The following is a 17539-nucleotide window of genomic DNA, read 5'->3' on the forward strand; positions in this document are numbered from 1 at the left end:
GTGCAGCTACTGACCAAAACCCTTTGGAAGCCCCCTGGAGTGGGGTTGGACCACCTCCCTTCCCTGGCACCTACAGTGGGAGAGAAGGATCTAAACTGCCTTTTGGAGAGACATGTTGGAGATACAAGTAGGCTGGCATTCTCTCTGAGCAGCAAAAAACCACTTTCCAATATTTGTTTTCAAATGTCCTCATCTAAGAATTTTTACAAAAGAAATACATGTTCAATGTTGAGAATTGAAAGAATACAGAAGATTGTAAAGAAGGAGACAAGAAGCCTCAGCTACCACCAGGTACAGAAAATAGTTGTTAACATTGTGTTTTATATGCTGTTTCCCATCCCTCCCCGCCATGTAACTGGGATAAGCATTTTCCCCCAGCATTAAATATTTTCCCAAAACATCATGTTTACACTGGACAGTGGTCTTGGCTTCCAGGCCTTCCTCCTGGTCCTCCTGCGGCCCCGGCTGAGCCTTGGGGTGTTGAAGTGACTTAGCCCCCACCCAGGTACCCCCCCCAACCAGCTACACACTGCCTCGGTGAGCCCTACCAGTCTCCTGGTTGTAAAGACTGCTGGACTCCCACATTGTATCTGTTTTCCTTGAACTTCAGACTTGCTTATCTCTTGCTTTCTCAGCACATCTACTGGATATCTCATAGATGCCCCTCGTGGTATGTGTCCAAGATTGAACTCCAGACCTCCTGCAGCCTACATCCTGTGGTATCCCCTCTATCAGCAACTGGCAACTCCATCTTTCCAAGTTTCATGGGCCCCAAATCTTGGAGTCACTCTTGGCTTTCCTTCTCTCACATCCCACATCCAGTGGACCAGTGGACCTTGATGGTCTATCTCCATATAGAGCTGTTCAGAATCTGACTGGTCCTCATCTCCTCTTCCCTTCCCAGGTGCTGCATGCAGCTGCCTTCAGCTCTCATTTGGGTTGTTCCCCAGCCTCCTGATCATTTCCTCCACTTCCGCTCTTGCCTTCTGGTCCTCTGTTCTGCACATAGCAGCTGGAATGGCAGGGCAAATCTAATCCAGTCAGTCCTCTGCTCAAAACCTTCTACAGGCCTGGCCTCTGCTTTTCCTTCTGGAGGAACACTGCCCCCAACTTGCAAGGCCAGTCCTGCCCTGTTATCCAGGTCTCAGCTCACAGGCCACTTTGTCAGGGAGCTCTTCCCTGACCTTCCATCTGATTATTTTCCTGGCCCCTGGTCTCTTTATCATCCTATTTTGTTTCATGTCCTGCCTAGCATTCATTGTTGGACACTGGGGTGTTTTCCTGATTATTAAATTGTCCCTTTTCTCTGAAATGTGAGTTCTGGAAGAACTGAGACCTTCTGTGTCTCAGTTCCACAGCCCCAAGACCCAGAACAGGGCCTAGCACCAAGCAGTGCAAGAGGTGTTTGCTCCTTAAAATTTAAAGGCAGCAGCTTGCAAGATGTGACCTTTAATTGTTCCTTGAATTTATGGAGTAAACTCCAGTGGCTTCCCAATGTTTTTATTTATTTTATTTTAAAAGTTTTCCCATTTTTTAAAAAAGATTTTATTTATTTGACAGAGAGATCACAGGCAGAGAAGAGGGGGAAGCAGGCTCCCCACTGAGCAGAGAGCCCTATGCGGGACTCGATCCCAGGACCCTGAGATCATGACCTGAGCTGAAGGCAGAGGCTTAACCCACTGAGCCACTCAGGCACCCCAAGTTTTCCCATTTTTAATAACAAATAAACAAATTCAGTCCCATAGGATGACCTGATTTTTTAAATTAATCCCTTCTTCCTGGAAGTTTAAGTCTTTGCAATGTTCTGCTATTACATGCATAAATATTCTTATTCAAACACATATATCTTTGTGCTTATTTTTTAATTTCCCTTTAAAAAAAAAAACCCTAGAGTGAGAATTTTTGGGTAAAGGGTTAGAGCATATTTAAGGTGGTGGATACATTTTTTTAATAGTTTCCAGAAAGCTGGAGCAGCAACACAACAGTATCTTTTTTTTAATTGAACACCTGGGAGAAAATGTGAGAGCTTAAGATTTCTAATAACTTTGTAACTTGCTTCACATTTATTCATTTTACCCTGGTTCCCTGTGTTTATTAGAGCTCAAAAATGCGCCATATCCTCAAAAAGAAATACAGAAACACAAAAAATGGCAAGGCAATTCTGTTCTCCAAACAGCTGGAGAGAAAGAAACAAGTACATACTGAGCTCCCACAATGGGTTAAGCTCCAGCTGGGGGCTCTAGAGGGGCATCTCCTTTAATTCTGTGGAGGTGGGCATTAGAATCCCTGGTGTCGTGACTACTGTGCTCTGGCTGCAGGCCTCTAGGTCCCGTCTACTAGAACATCATCGTGAGGACAGAGACCTCCCTCTCTTACTTAAGGCTGATTCAGTCGGTGACATGCAGCAGGTGTTCCGCAAGTTATCTGCTGAATGGATGAGGAAGTAGGTTGAACTGTGAAGGGGAGCCTGGGAGCTGGGGGGAGCAGTGGACTGTGTTTTGAGGCATTTGGGAGAAGAATGTATGATGGGTGACTAGACCAGCTCTAGGAAAGAGCACCTGTGGGATACCTAAATGGGTACCTGGCGGGCTGAGTAATAACCATCAGTGCAGACTCCTACTGGGACTGTACCTCAGAAGACTATACCAAGGAAACCAACTTTATGTGTGTTTATGTTTATTTATATGGCTATTTCCTTGACCTCTTTCTTTATATTACAGAGTGGGTTTTTGTTTTTTTTTTTAAGAATTAATTAATTAATTTTGCAGGGGGAGGAAGAGGGACGAGCAGAATCCAGGCTGAGCCTGAAGTCTGATACACCATCCCATGACCCTGAGATCATGACCTAGGCTGAAATCAAGAGGCAAACACAGACTTGGGGCTGCTGAGTGGCTCAGTTGGTTAAGCATCTGCCTTTGGTCCAGGTCATGATCCCAGGGTCCTAGGTTGGAGCCCTCTGTTGGGTTCCCTGCTCAGCAGGGAGCCTGCTTCTGCCTCACCTCTGCCCCTCCCCCTGCTCATTCTCTCTCTCTCTTTCTCTCTCTCTCTCTCTCTCTCTCCAATAAATAAAATAAAATAAAATAAAATAAAAAGTCAAACACTCAACCAACTGAGCCAACCAGGCAATCCCTACCTTATTTTTTTTTTAAGATTTTATTTATTTATTTGACAGGCAGAGATCACAAGTAGGCAGAGAGGCAGGCAGAGTGAGAGAGAGGAAGCAGGCCCCCCGCTGAGCAGAGAGCCCGACTCGGGGCTCGCCCCCAGGAACCTGGGATCATGACCGGAGCCGAAGGCAGAGGCTTTAACCCACTGAGCCACCCAGTTGCCCCCCACCTTATTTTTAATAAAAAGAAGGTATCCTTAATCTCGCTTTTAGGAAATCCACTAGGGTTGCTCTCCTAGTTGGTGCCCCTGGACTGATGAAGCAGTCATTGTCTGAGTATCTTGGTGACCTGTTTTGTTTCTCCTGGGACACCTGGTATACAAAGATGACCACTAGGGAGGAGATGGACTTTTTGCCTCAATAGCCCAGGGTTTCCTGAGTATAAAGAACCAGAATTCTCTTTAATCACTTCTGCCCCAAGATTTAAAATTAGGAACATTAGTGTGGACTGTGGTAGCTTCAGCTGAGGCCTAATAGCAGAGAAGGGGCCCATCCTAGGCTCTGAGAACTGTCCGAGCCTTGAGGGTCCCTGAACCCTAGCTGAGTGGGTTTCATTTGGCAAAGCTTGTGGCCAATGCTAGAATCTCCTGCAGCCCCTTGGTCCAGGGAGCAGTCTGGACTGGGTGTCAAAGCCTGAGAGCTCAGGTACCAACCTATGTGGCTGATTTTCTTTTTTTAAAGATTTTATTTATTTGTCAAAGATAGAGAGAGAGCGCGAGAGCGAGCACAAGCAGGGGAAGTGGCAGGCAGAGCAGGCAGAGGGAGAAGCAGGTTCCCTACTGAGCAGAGAGCCTGACTCGGGGCTTGATCCCAGCCCAGGACGCTGAGATCATGACCTGAGCTGAAGGCAGGTGCTTAACCAACTGAGCCACCCACATGCCCCTCTGTGGCTGATTTTCTAAGGGGACATTGAATGGGTGGAAGAAGTATGACAGACCCTGTGGAAAGCATAAATCTCCCCCAAATAATCATGGAAGCTGGAAGGCTGGCTCTTTAGGATGGACTGCTTGAAAATTCTGCAAGAAGTAAAGACATCAAAAGGAAGATTTTATTTTCCTGATAATACACCAGATGGAGTTAATCACAAATATAAAAACAAAAGTTTACAAGATGTGACTTATAAATGCTTCCCAGATTTATGAAAAAGACCACAGTGATTGTACTTTATTTTAAATAAAGTTAATTTTTAAAAATAATGGCTACCTTCGGCCATTCTAAGGTTCTTTTTGGAAAGAGAATTTTTGTCCACAGGTGAACCAGAATTTTACAGAAGACTCTGACTGGCAGGGTCCAGCCATGGTAGTGGCTAATGGACCCATTATTTTACCCATTTAAGAAATATTCAGTGATGTGTCCCAAGCAATGGACTAAGTGCCAGAGCACAGGACAATCCTAGCTCTTGCCTTATGGAGCTTGCAGCCTGAGAAAGAAAGAGAGTAACTGCATGAAATAAAGTAGAGTAAATAACTTTGAAGTTAACACTAAAGGCACTGATCTGACATGGTGGTGGTCCTTAGGCAAACTTTTATGGTGACCCCGCAGGATATCTAGGGAAGGGAGGGGGAGAGAGAAGGGAGAGGGATGGGAGATCACTGCGGATCAAAGGAATAGCCTGTGAAAAGATCCTGAGGTGGAAGGGAGTCTGGAAGAGTAAACAAGACAAAGAAAGATGGTGTAGCTAAGGCAGCAAGGGCAAAGGGCAGAGTGAAGGATGTGGAGTTGAGGAGCACAGGGCCAACCATGCCTTGTGGAGCCTCATAGGCCAGATTAGGGATCTTTGTCTGCCCTAGGGCAGTGGGAAGCCTTTGAAAGCATTAAGGAATTGGAGTTGACGTGACCAGGTTGTGTTTTGAACAGATGACTCCACCTGTGGTGTCAAGAATAGATTGGAGCAAGGCCGGAGTGGTTGCAGACACTGATTGGAAGGCAGTTGTAGTCGTTTATGCTAGAGATGGTAAGTAGTTTGGGCCAGAAGGGTGGTGCTGGAGACAGAAGTGGAAAGCTTGGAGGAATATCTGGGGGATAAAGTGCACAGTACTTGGGGAGGTATGGGTGTGTCTGGGTGGAGGGAGGAGAGGAGCAGTAATAGGAGAACCCCCAGGTCTCAGGTTTGTGGAGAACTCCAATTGGGTGCCATCCACAGGGACAGGGGTCCTTCACCAGAGAGAGGAAACTGCAGGGGAAGGCAATGGTCAGAGACAGAGAGTCAATACCCTTTGTATAGTTCACTTCTACATGGAAATTTTCCTTTGGGTGACTTGGAGGATTTGGTTTTGGTTTGACTGAAACTTTTCCCTTACCCCAGGATTCTTCAAGTCTAGTCTCTAGACACTTATATTAGAATCAACTGAGATGGTAAGAATACAGATTTCTGGGGTGCCTGGGTGGCTCAGTGGGTTAAGCCTCTGCCTTCAGCTCAGGTCATGATCCCAGGGTCCTGGGATCGAGCCCCGCATCGGGCTCTCTGCTCCGTGGGGAGCCTGTTTCCTCCCCTCTCTCTGTCTGCCTCTCTGCCTACTTGTGATCTCTGTCAAATAAATAAATAAAATCTTTTTTTAAAAAAAATACAGATTTCTGGGGCTCCTGGGTGGCTCAGTGGGTTAAGGCTCAGGTCATGATCTTGGGGTCCTGGGATCAAGCCCTGCATTAGGCTCCCTGTTCAGCAGGGAGCCGGCTTCCCCCTCTCTCTCTGCCTGGCTCTCTGCCTACTTGTGATCTTTGTCAAATAAATAAATAAAATCTTAAAAAAAAAGAAAAGAAAAGAAAAGAAAAGAAAACAGATTTCCGGGCTCCAGTGTAGACCTCACTAACCAGAGCAGAGGCCAAGAAATGTGTGTTTTAACAAGCTCAATAAGGGGCGGACTCCTATGCACAGAAAGGATTGAGGACAGCCACCTTCTATTTTTCTTCTCGGCTGTATTTTCCCCATGATCTCTGTGCCAAGACTCTTCTTGTGCCAGCAGTGGCCATGAGACTACATGGCCAAAGTTTGGAGCTCTGACCACTTGTCTTCTTGAACCTTTGGATTTAAGACAGCTTCCAAGACAATGGGCTCCTAAGGCAGTAAAAAGAAGACTTAAAAAGGGGCTGGTTGTATTAGCTGTAAATATATGAACAAAGTGCTGAATGTACAAGAAAGGAACCAGCTCTTCCCAGGCACCCCCTGAATGGGGGTGACGGATTTGTAAACATTAACAATACAAACATATGTAGTAATTACTATGAGCCAAGCACTATTCCAAGTGCTTTATAACTACTAATTTATTTAGTCCTTACAATCACCTTACAAGATAGCTTCTGCAACAGTGGTGGTGATAAAAGATGTACTGAGGACTCCAAGAAAACTCTGATGGGCTTTATGGAGGTGGTTATCAAATGAACCACAGAAGATGAGAAAGGATCAAGTCCAAGAGGCAAGGAGGACAGAGGAATCATCCAGTATGTGCAAGGCACAGACCTGTAAGACAACATAGTATATTTGGAAGATGAAACCTGTTTGCTGGCATCTAGGTGCGTACATGCAAAGTGGCAAGGAATATGGCTGAAGAGAAGCTTGGCCAGAGTTTGGGCTATTTCGGACTATTTCAGAGTCTGGGCTTTCTTTTGAAAGTAAGAGAGAGCTTTCAGTTAGCAATGGCATGATCAACTTTGCATTTCACAAGATTCATGATGGAAGCAATGTGGTAAAGAAATTAGAAAGGAGGTGGGCTGGGTGTGGGGAGGGTGAGAGACAGGAACACCTGAAATAGGATAGAGTGAGAATGAAAATGGGGTGGGGTGTAAAGTTTCAGAGGAAGTAGAACTGATTAGACTTGATGACAATTAGATGTGGAGAAGAAGGAGGAGTGAGTTAAGGGCTGTGGTCTGGGTTTCTCACTCACAAGTGAGGAGAGGCGCTGTGCACAAAACTACAGGGCCCAGGAGGAAGCGCAGAATTTAAAAGGGAAGATAACTTCCGGTTCTCAGTCCAGCAGTCCCTGTGGATCACCTGAGAAGTTTCATCTTGGGTGAGTCAAGGAAGGATCCAGGGGGCGCTACCTCTAGGAAGTGAGATGGTCCGAAAGAATGGTAGTTCCACTACATTCCTATAAGGTAGTCAGGGTGGGTAATTCATTCAACCGACATTTAAAGACTATGCACTGTGTGCCAGGCTCTGTACTTGGTGATGAAAATAAGGGGAGACACCAGGAAGGGTGACAAGGAGACAAGTCAATCACATCAGGGGCTGGCTGGAGTAAGCACATAATAGAAATCCGAAAAGGAAAACTTGTTTTTATTTGTTTTAAAACTACATGAATATATATATATATATATATATATATATATATATATATTATATAAACAGAAAAGTACAAAAAACTACCTATAGTCTCATCATCCTGGGAAAACCAAGTTAACCACGTGATGTAGCTTTTCAAACTTTGTATTTTTTTTTTAAAGGTGGGCGCCCTCTACTGTTTTGCAAAAGGGACAGTTGAATTCTACGGAAGAGGGCGTGCCGCCGGGCAAGGCTTTGCAGGCGCAGCTTCCGGGCTAGGATTTAAGGAATCGTACATCAGCGACGCCGATGATGGAGAGGGGAAGGGCATGTTCTTCGTTTCCCAGACACGTAAGTCCAGCCTTAGAGAAAGACATGACTTTCTAGGCTCCGCGAAGAAAGGTAGGGGTCACGAAGCCCTACAACAGCACTCCCCGCCGCCCCGAGGATACTGATGGAGGGAGCGCGGCCGGGGGAGGTGCCCGATCTGTTGGGGCGTGGCCTTATGACGCGACGTCACGTCTCCCTGCCCGGTAGCCCATTGGCTCTCCATTACCGCCCTTTTCCGGGGCTGGGAGACTAGCCGCAGAGCCGGAAGCGAGGTAGCCCTCGGGCCTGAGGGGGCGGCGGCGTGGAAAACAGAGAACCTGGTGCCATTGGAGCTGGCAGCTTCTGCATTTAGGCTTCAGCCCGCGTTGAACACCTCCAGGACTCCGGTGGCCTATGGAAGGGATAGCATCGCGAAGTACCCAGCGCAGACCGAAACAGCGCAGCCGCTGAGAGCCGCCGGAAGCTTCGCCCCTAGGCGGAGTTGAGAAGCCTCGCAGTGGAGCTAGGAACCCAGAGGGCCTGCCCCCGGGGCAGAGCCCGCGGCCATGGCCACGCCCCCAGAGGCTGGTCCCGCGGCTCTGCGCTTCGCCGCCGCCGCCAGCTGGCAAGTCGTGAGGGGACGTTGCGTGGAGCATTTCCCGCGAGTATTAGAGTTTCTGCGATCACTGCGCATTGCTGCCCCTGGTTTAGTTCGCTACCGCCACCACGAACGCCTGTGTATGGGTCTGAAGGCCAAGGTATTAGAGCTAGTAGGAGTTGGATGGGAAAGGGAAGGGATACGAGGGGACTTGCGGAGGTCTAACCGCTTGGGATTGGGACTCGTTGGAAAAGGGCGCTTGCCCCGAAGTGGAGATTGTGAGTTTAGTACCCTTCACAGGTAGTGGTGGAGTTGATCCAGCAGGGCCGGCCGTGGGCCCAGGTTCTGAATGCCCTGCATCACCATTTCCCAGAGTCTGGACCTGTAGTGCGGGACCCCAAAGCGGTGAGTAATCTCTGGAACAAGCCCTATACCCCAGTTAACACTGGGTGCTACAAAGTTGATTCTCCTTCTGGCCACTGGGTCCTAGTGACCCTAAGTTGTCTCCTTTTCCTTACCCTCAACAGACAAAGCAGGATCTGAGGAAGGTCTTGGAGGCGCAGGAGACCTTTTGCCAAGAGGTGAAGCAGCTAGCAGAGGCCCCAGTGGACTTGGTTTCCAGGGTGCAGGTGAGACTGGCTGGTTTGGAAGCTATAATGGGGCTAAAATTGCTCTAGTCCTCTTCTGACCTGCTTTTCTCCTCACTGCAGGAACTTGAACAAGAGTATGGGGAACCCTTTCTGGATGCCATGGAAAAGCTGTTCTTTGAATATTTGTGTCAGCTAGAGAAAGCCCTGCCTGCATTGCAGACACAGCAGGTTTTGTTGGGATAAGGTAAGGGCAGAGTGGGGGATGGCTGTATCAAGAACTGTGGTCTTCATGCCTCTCTCCCTCTGCCCACAGCTTCAGGATGTGGTCAGTTGGATGCAGCCTGGAGTTTCTATCGCTACTTCTTCTGTCTTGAGCCAGTATGCTGTGGACATGGGGTGGCCACTTCCAGGTATGAGGACCCTCTGGGAGAACTAGGAACTTGGGGGTGGATTGTTCAGGCCTGAGACCTTTTGAGATGGGCTGTCAGAAGGGTTACATGGACCTGAGCTGTAAGAAACTAGATGGAGTTGTGTTTGTCTGTTCTGAGGAACTTCGTTTTCTTTTTCAGAGTGCTCTGTTAACGATTCGGTGAGCATGACAGAGCCCACGGAGCAGAATCCTCGGCAGTTAAAACTAGCACATCACGATCCTTTGCCAGAAGCCAGTTCTGGCCCATACCTCCCTCAAGGACCAACCTCCAGGAAGGACCCAGAACCTAAGGCTGGCCACCACTTCAATCTGGCGCCTCTAGGCCGGCGAAGAATCCAGTCCCGATGGGCATCCACTAAGGGAGGCCATAAGGAGCGCCCCACAGTCATGCTGTTCCCCTTTAGGAATCTGGGTTCACCACCCCAAGTAATATCTGAGCCTGAGAACAGGGAAGAACATGGGACAAACATGGCAGATCCAGCAGATGCTGTGGGCATGAGAGCAGCTTCCACTGGAAAGCCAAAGAGTCCACCCCAGCCGCTGGGGGGAAGGGCTTTGAAAGAGAACCCAGTTGAGGTGTTTGCTTCAGAGCAAGAAGAGTGAGTGGAACAGTTGCTTCTCCCTCCTAGCAGGACATTTTTTGGCCTGCTTTCCCCTCACCTTATCTTTTTTGCTTGCTCCCAATGCAGGAATTGCTTGGTTTGCCCCATGGACCCCCTGAGACTGTCATTATCCCCTCCTAGGACCAGGAAGCCATGTAAGTATCCTGAGTCAGACTGGGCTAGACAGTTTCCTCTCTCGCTGAGTCTTGAGGGCCTGTTCACCTAGAAGGGTACTGTGATCTGTTTCGTTCCTGCAGTGTGTCCTCCATCTCTGTGCAGCTCTGTTATTACCATAGGGGACTTGGTTTTGGACTCTGATGAAGAAGAAAATGGCCAGAAGGAAGGAAGGGTGAGTAGGAACAGAAAGCTGGGGAAGGGGCTGAGCAGAATGAGACAGAAATCCACATGCTCAAGAATATGGAGGTCTCAGGGAATGAGATGATGATAGCATCTTCCTGCTCCCTTCTCTGCAGGAGTCTCTGGAAAACTATCAGAAGACAAAGTTTGACACCTTGATCCCTACCTTCTATGAGTATCTCCCCAATTCTGGCCCCAGGGCCATGTCTGTCCCTTCCCTGACAGTAGAGACAGGTCTGGACACTTAGGATAGGACTGGAATTCCCTCTGCTCTCCGCCTGAGGAAGGAGTTCCTCAGTTCTACACAGTTTAGTGGGAATAAAGCAGAAGCCTGGGCTTGGGTGACCTGACTACCTTGCTAAAATTACTTTGTAATCCTTGTTAATTAAAATTTGGATTTGTTCAAACACTGTTTTGGTGTGAGGGAGGGAAGTCAAGGCTTATGTCAAGTCATTGTAGGTCATTCCTTAGAACTGGCTTCACCAGGACTGGAGGAATCCCTTCGCCTTTTTACTTCCCCTGGAAAATGTTCATGTGTGCCAAGAAAGGTTGACAGTCTGGAAGTTTCCCTTTGCTATGCTAAAAATACCTGTGTGTCCCGATGCCAGAATGTACTTCGTAAACTCTCATGCCATCGGGTTACCTGGAGGTGGTGGCACTGCAATGGAGATACTTCATGGAAAAAGTACTTCCTGTCCTTGGCTCAGTTGGGTCAGTGCCAACTCCACTTCCACTTACCCTGGAGCAGCACCCAGATGCCAGTCTTGTGCAGAAAGATCCAGAATCTCTTCAAAGTCCTTGGGATCTCTTTATTGAGATATTTAAAATATGGCAACACTTTTGGGCTTTTTAGGTATTCAGAGATCCTATTTAATGAAGCTCATTAATAAAACATGATTTCAAGAGCCTCCCTCTTCCAGACCCAGACCATTAAACGCTTAGGGAGGAATCAGCATCTTTTCCTTTTAATAATTCTCAGGATGCTGGGAGTGAGAATCCCCAGATTCACACTTGACTGTCTTACTTCATTTTCTCAGCTTGCCTGCCTTGCTTCCTCCCCAGTGAGTGCCCTGGGCATTCTGTGGGTACAGAGTACGGTATTATTGCGGGAGCCCTCAGGAGTGAGGAGGCGACAGGAATTGACTGAGTAAGAAATAGCCACAGTGGCTGAGATGGGTGAGGAGCCCTCTTGAGAGGCCCTGTGCTCAGGGGCTAGTGCCATGAGAGGGCACAGCTGCTCAGGTCTAGCTCTCATCATTGAAGATTGGATTCACCTGTTGGGTGACCCGGATGAAGGTGGTTCTCCGGCTCAATTCCTTCAGTTTAGCTGCTCCCACGTAGGTGCATGTGGAGCGGAGGCCTCCAAGAATGTCTCGGACGGTATGTTCCACGTCCCCTTTAAAGGGGACCGCCACCGTCTTTCCCTCTGAGGCCCTTTGAGGAGGAAAAACCTTCTTACTCTTTCCTTTTGGAATCCTTAAGCCTAGTGATGGCTCTCCCCTGCTGTCTGGCATTGAGCCTCAATTCACCACTTTTCCTCCCAGAACCGTGCGTGCCTCTCCCAGCAGCCAGCAGCTCTGCCACCACCCTACTTAGTCACACTTTCCAGGAACCCTCGGCTCCTGGCTCTCTTGCACCCACCTGTACTCAGCCACGCCCCCGGCATACTTCTTCATGGCCATTTCAGAACTCATCCCATAGAAGAGCTTGTACTTCCTGCCGTCCCTCTCGATGAGCTCACCGCCTGACTCACTGTGCCCCGCCAGCATGCCACCCAGCATCACAAAGTCAGCTCCTGCCCCTGCCAGCGTCAACAAGGTGGGGGGGATGAATTAAATGTGGCCCACGTGCCCACCCTCAGAAGCAACTCACGCCAAATTCTCAGTCCTGACAATGAGTCTAACATCTTCCTGCTTTTGTTTCCCTAGCTGACCCACAACCCACACAGGCCTGCTCTGCTCTGGCTTCTATGCCTTAGTGGGCTTGATTTCCTCAAGAGTTTACAAAGAGCCTCTGGAGATTCCTTGCCTGGCTTCTGTTTTTTTTTTTTTTTCCCTCATTCTGGTCTTTTCACTGTGTGCAGCTAAACAAGACTCATTCCAAGTGTCCCAAGGGCAAAGGTCTCTAACTTTAGTCCAATAGTACAGGGGATATTACAGATAGCCGTGGCCTACACTTGGGCAGTCGATACCAGAGTATCGACTCTGGTCGAGTCCCTTGCTTCCTTGCCCCCAGTGACACCACAGCTTCAGGGTCACTAGTTCATATTGTGAAAGAATGTGAATGGCTTTCTCAGCCTTTCCAAGCCTGATCCTTGACCCTCAGAGGTGACCTATCCTCTTCTACAGGACCCTCCCTGCTCTCCCAGCATCCTTACCGAAAGCCTTGGCCACATCCCCAGGACAGCTGCAGCCTCCATCCTGCAAAGTAAGGAGCACTGTGAAGAGAGAACACGGACTGCCCAAGCACTCTGAGCGATGTCCCCGCGGCCCACCTCCAAGCCGACAGGAACCCAGGAGTCCTGATCCACTGCTACCACAGTTTCCAAACAACAGGAAACACAGTGGTGTGGCAGCCTCCTCCCCTCCCCTGCCTGTGGCCCTTACTGAGATGATGTGGCCTTTGAGGCCATGAGCAGCATCTGCACACTCCATCACGGCACTGAGCTGTGGATACCCCACTCCGGTTTTCTTGCGGGTGGTGCACACGGAGCCTGAGAAGAACGTCACGGGAACAGTGAAGTGCTCCTGGGGTGTGTGCCACTGGAGCAGTAGCCCAAGGACCCCAGTAAAGCAGCTTACCTGGGCCAATTCCCACTTTGATGATGTCAGCCCCAGAGAGGATCAGCTCTTCCACCATCTCTCCTGTTACCACATTCCCTGCCTGAGGCACAAAACAGGGCACTCTTAGGGTTGGAAACCAGAGAGGAGGTGGCGTGCTCTCACACAGAGCATGGCTGGACTGTGACCTTCCAGCGTTAATACAAAGAAGCGTACCTAGGTTTCCTCTACTGGGCAAGGACTTTACTTCCCAAGCTGAGGTAAGGGGGTGAGTGGCCAGTATCATTGTTGCACTAGGATAAAGCTGGGGTCCAACTGGACCAAGTCCAGAGCTGATGTATCTTCCCATCCTTTCCTAGAGACCCTAACATATCCTGTCCTTAAGCCATTACATCATACAGTTTCTGGCTTCAGAGAAAGGGGGAGATGCGATACTATAAGCTAAATGGCCACCTGCACGGCTATATTTACTTCCGATGGACAGTACAGAAAGACCCCTTGATGCTACAGAGAAAAAGCGGCCTTGTCATCACTCCTCTAAGCTTGTAAACAAATAAAACGCTTTCCTGCGACCCCTTTAATGTGATTCTAGTGCACCTCAGTGGGCAGATGAATATGTACCGTAGGTAGGCACGAGGCCTGGGTCAAGGGACAAAGCTAACTGCACTAACCAAACTAAACTTCTTAAGCCTGGAACCATGGATTATTGCCCAGTGATGTGAGTCAGTGGGCTAGGAAAATCATAATGCAGCAGAGGAGAAATGAACCGACATAAAACAAAGAGGAGTGTCAGGAGAGTGGAAGGAAGAGGAACATACCAGCCACAGGCACTAGAAACGTACCATAATGGTGTGCTCGGGGAAGCGCTTCCGCACGTCCTTTACAAACTCAACAAAGTGTTCTGAGTAGCCGTTTGCCACGTCCAGGCATATATATTTCACCTGGGGAAGAGCTTCCAGGATCTGTTCCAGCTGTTCAAAGTCCGAAGATCCTGTGCCTGAGCTTGCCGCCAAATGCTTGAGAGAGACAGGGCCAGTGGCATGTCACAGGTGACCCAATGAGCAGCCAGTGGGGCTGGGAAGGGGAGGGTTGGTCCCCGGGAAGCCAGAAGAGATGCATGGAAAACTGGATAAGGAAGGGATCAGGGGAGGACCAGCATTACCTCAAGACACTCGGGATTCTGGCTAGCAAACTCTTTCCACTGCTGGAGGCTGTAGTGTTTATGGATAGCTGTGAAGAGGGAGAACTGGGGAGAAGAAAAAACCATCAAAAAGGAGAGAACTATACTAGTGTCTCTTTTGCTAGAAACAGATCTTTTTAGTATTCTGAGGGAGAAAAAGGATGAAGCTTTGGAAAGCAACTTGAAAGAAACCACAGGTTGAGCTGGGATTTTAGTTTAACCATTTTTCTCCCTACAAATACCAGTAGGGCTTTACCATAAGCCATTGCTTGCCCAATGCTCCAACAGGTCAGGTACAGAGTCACCTGGAGTGGATTTCACTTACCAGCACGTAAGGGCTTCTGACTTAAAAGGTGACAAAGACAAGCTGTTGGTGCAGTAGGACAAGCAGCAGACAAGAAAGATCCATGACGAGGTTGTACGGAGCCAGTGTCTGCCTGCACTGACTTGGCTCCTCCCCCAATGATAAACTAGTACTGAACTCACTTATTTTGGGGTATCTTCTGGTCTACTTAAAAGCAATAATTCAGTGAGTCTAAATGCTCACAAAAGGTAAGCCCTCAGTGGAGCTAATAAGATGCTACCCCATTCTTTCTCCATCTCCACTGGAATAAAGGACACATTTTTTGGAGACACAGACCAACCAAAAAAGTCCCATTTCATTTCATCTATTTCAGTCAACCAAGTTCAAGGATACAGTGAACTCATCAGACTCGTATTCCCTAGGGTCAACAAGTTGCAAAACAATACCCAATATTTGAGAAAAAGGCATTCAGAGGCCACTGTAAATGCTGGTGCCTGTGCCTTATTATTTATATATTTATTTATTTAAAAGATTTTAAATAATCTCTACCCCCAATGTGAGGCTTCAACTCACAACCCTGAGATCAAGAGTCACGTGCTCCACTGACTGAGCCAGCCAGGTGCCCCACTGCTTAGGCTTTAAAGGTGCAGACATGCACATAGGCAAAAGAGCAGTTGACAGAGATAGCACAAATATTGCAAGTGACAAAAAATCCAAGGAAGTCATGTATCAGCAGTAAGGAAGTGGTATTGCTATACTCACTCATCAACACCATCTAGCTAAAGCTGGTATTGAGTTCTACTTCCTCAACAACACTCTGCCATCAATGTGTTGATACACAAAGAAAAATCACTCCATGAGGTCAGTAGATCTTGGAGATGTACTGGTATAGTGGGACATGATAGGCACATCTAATTACATACCATGTTAGAGATCTAAAAAAAGATGAGTGTATCCAACCTTATTATTACTGTGAAACTTGGCCCTATCTCTAGAATCTGATTTCTTCAACACCCATCAGTAGTACTGAAAAGCCAATCTCAACACAAAGTATTAAGACAGTCTCCACAAGGGCCACATATATCAGCGCGTTTGTTAATGCTGAAGTCAGATTCACTATTCCTCAACTCTGCTGGGCAGACCAGGTAGACCATGGACAAGAAGATTCCTAAGCAGTTGGTAAACGGAAACAGCAATAAAGTACTAAAACCGTATAACTATCAAACTCAGAGAAATGACAAAAGACATTCCACAGAGACTTACGGCGATTGAAAATAGAGAAAGGGAGATGAAGTCCTTAAGGCTAACAGAGCCACAAGCAGCAGCAGAATCCATCAACCAGGGCTACATGGATTAACCAGAAGAATGCGTATGTTTTTTGAGTGCCCAGAGTAACTATCTACCTTCTCAGCTATAAGTATAGAGGAAGGTAATATTACGGATGGGAGCAGCATCTTCTGTTTTCAAAGTGAACAATAACCTGTGCATAAGAAAAACATTCCATTTTGGGCACATCCCAGAAATTCCCAGAAACCTAGGACTTAAAGAAGAGGATGATTAAAAAAATAAAAAAGGGTAGCAGACATGAAAGAAAATCAATAAGCTACTTTTCCAGGATCTTCTAGCTAGGAATTTTTGAATGCTCACGCTGTATTTAGTTTCTGGACTAAAACAGTAGGTATTCAGTATCGTGACCAATGGCATAATGGGAGGGATGAATGTGATTTGGAGGGGATGACCTGGGAGGTGGAAGAGTTGGCAAGGTGTATAAACTGCTGGATGGGAGAAAAGGAAGTTATGTTTATATATCAGAAAAATGGGGTAAAACTTAGCTTTGAATCTTACTAATTCAGATGTGCCTTTGAACTTAATCAGATAAGGGCATTAGTATTAGAGAAAATGGATTAAATAGTAAATTGGAACATCCTGACTGTTACCTGCCACACAGCTGATGGGGGGGCAGTTTGCAAATTATGTCTGCAGTCAGCTCACACAACTGATCACCAGTAGGAAAACCTGCATAAGGGAAGTCCTACCTTACAGAGAACCTTGGCCATCTCAAAGGTGCCCACAGTATCCATATTGGCAGCAATGATGGGGATCCCAGTGTACATCTGCTTTGAGTTCCGAAATGAAAAGGATCTTGTGAGATCTACCTGAGATATGAACAGGAAAATGCATTTCATTCATCAAATTAAAGAGTATTGTATGAGGACAAGAACCAGAAATCTGTCTTGGTCCTGGCCCACCAGGAGCTAGGAAAGCAGGCTCACCTCACTTCGAGACTTAAGGGTACTGCGTTTGGGCCTCAACAAAACATCTTTGAAGTCCAGTTTGATGTCACTGTCGATGTGAGGCATGGCGGGGACCCTGGGGTAGCAACAAATCCGAGAACTGGAAGGTAGGAAAAGTCAGGTGGAGAGATCTGAACCAATCTCCCCGTGGGCCTAAATGCCCTGTTAGATCTTACGGCTGTGCCCATCTCTCTCTCCGCTTAAATTATGGAAGGTCGGGCATTGGCTGAGACTGTCACCTCTGATCTGTCCCATGGTTGCAATTACTCTACGTATCTCCATCCCAGGTACTATTTAGTGGGGAGAAGAACTGCAATGGAGTCGTGAAGGACCCCCAAAATGTGCATTCCTTACCCCCACTGCTCTTCCTTCTCCCACCCTTGCAAAGAGCAACTTGGGGTAAGAGGCTGATTTGGGGGTGAGTAGGAATGGGGGATATTCCCACAACTAGTTTCCGGAATAGAGGTACTCACTTCCTGTCGCCGTGGCTCAGGTGGCAGTTGACCACAGTACCCCTTGCTTAGCAACTAGCCTCGTGCAGCCCCGCTGAGCCTTGTGGGCCACACCAACAGGTTCCGCCAATTGCGGGGGGAAAGGAGAAATAGGGAAATCCCAGTTTCAGCCGCGGTCTTGCGAGGCCTTCTGGGTAACAGGGTTCACACACGAAGATT

At 47.8% G+C, this 17539-nt stretch overlaps 2 protein-coding genes across 8 annotated transcripts; one reads left to right on the forward strand and one right to left on the reverse strand.

Annotated features, from left to right (window-relative positions):
* Nucleotides 1-6939: 6939 nt before the first annotated feature.
* On the forward strand, nt 6940-10717 carry TINF2 (TERF1 interacting nuclear factor 2). The gene is made up of 10 exons (XM_082734520.1): nt 6940-7173; nt 7607-8491; nt 8632-8736; nt 8859-8960; nt 9042-9149; nt 9235-9331; nt 9491-9950; nt 10041-10108; nt 10211-10302; nt 10427-10717. Exons 2-10 carry the CDS (start codon nt 8300-8302, stop codon nt 10556-10558), a joined length of 1356 nt encoding a protein of 451 aa, XP_082590646.1. The 5' UTR covers nt 6940-7173; nt 7607-8299; the 3' UTR covers nt 10559-10717.
* A 381-nt stretch (nt 10718-11098) lies between these two features.
* On the reverse strand, nt 11099-17482 carry GMPR2 (guanosine monophosphate reductase 2). Of its 7 annotated transcripts, none has more exons than XM_082734524.1 (10): nt 17342-17482; nt 16848-16968; nt 16611-16730; nt 14253-14336; nt 13933-14106; nt 13112-13193; nt 12917-13023; nt 12688-12730; nt 11952-12111; nt 11099-11744 (listed from the first exon to the last, which is right to left on the reverse strand). In XM_082734524.1, exons 2-10 carry the CDS (start codon nt 16932-16934, stop codon nt 11555-11557), a joined length of 1047 nt encoding a protein of 348 aa, XP_082590650.1. In that variant the 5' UTR covers nt 16935-16968; nt 17342-17482; the 3' UTR covers nt 11099-11554. The 7 variants fall into 7 exon arrangements, with proteins under 7 accessions (XP_082590650.1, XP_082590651.1, XP_082590648.1 ...); XM_082734525.1 differs by having other exon boundaries at nt 16848-16944; nt 17342-17480; XM_082734522.1 differs by having other exon boundaries at nt 12688-13023; nt 16848-16944; nt 17342-17480.
* Between the last annotated feature and the right edge of the window lie 57 nt (nt 17483-17539).

Source organism: Mustela nivalis (genome assembly GCF_964662115.1).
Source record: "Mustela nivalis genome assembly, chromosome: 6".
NCBI lineage: Eukaryota > Metazoa > Chordata > Mammalia > Carnivora > Mustelidae > Mustela > Mustela nivalis.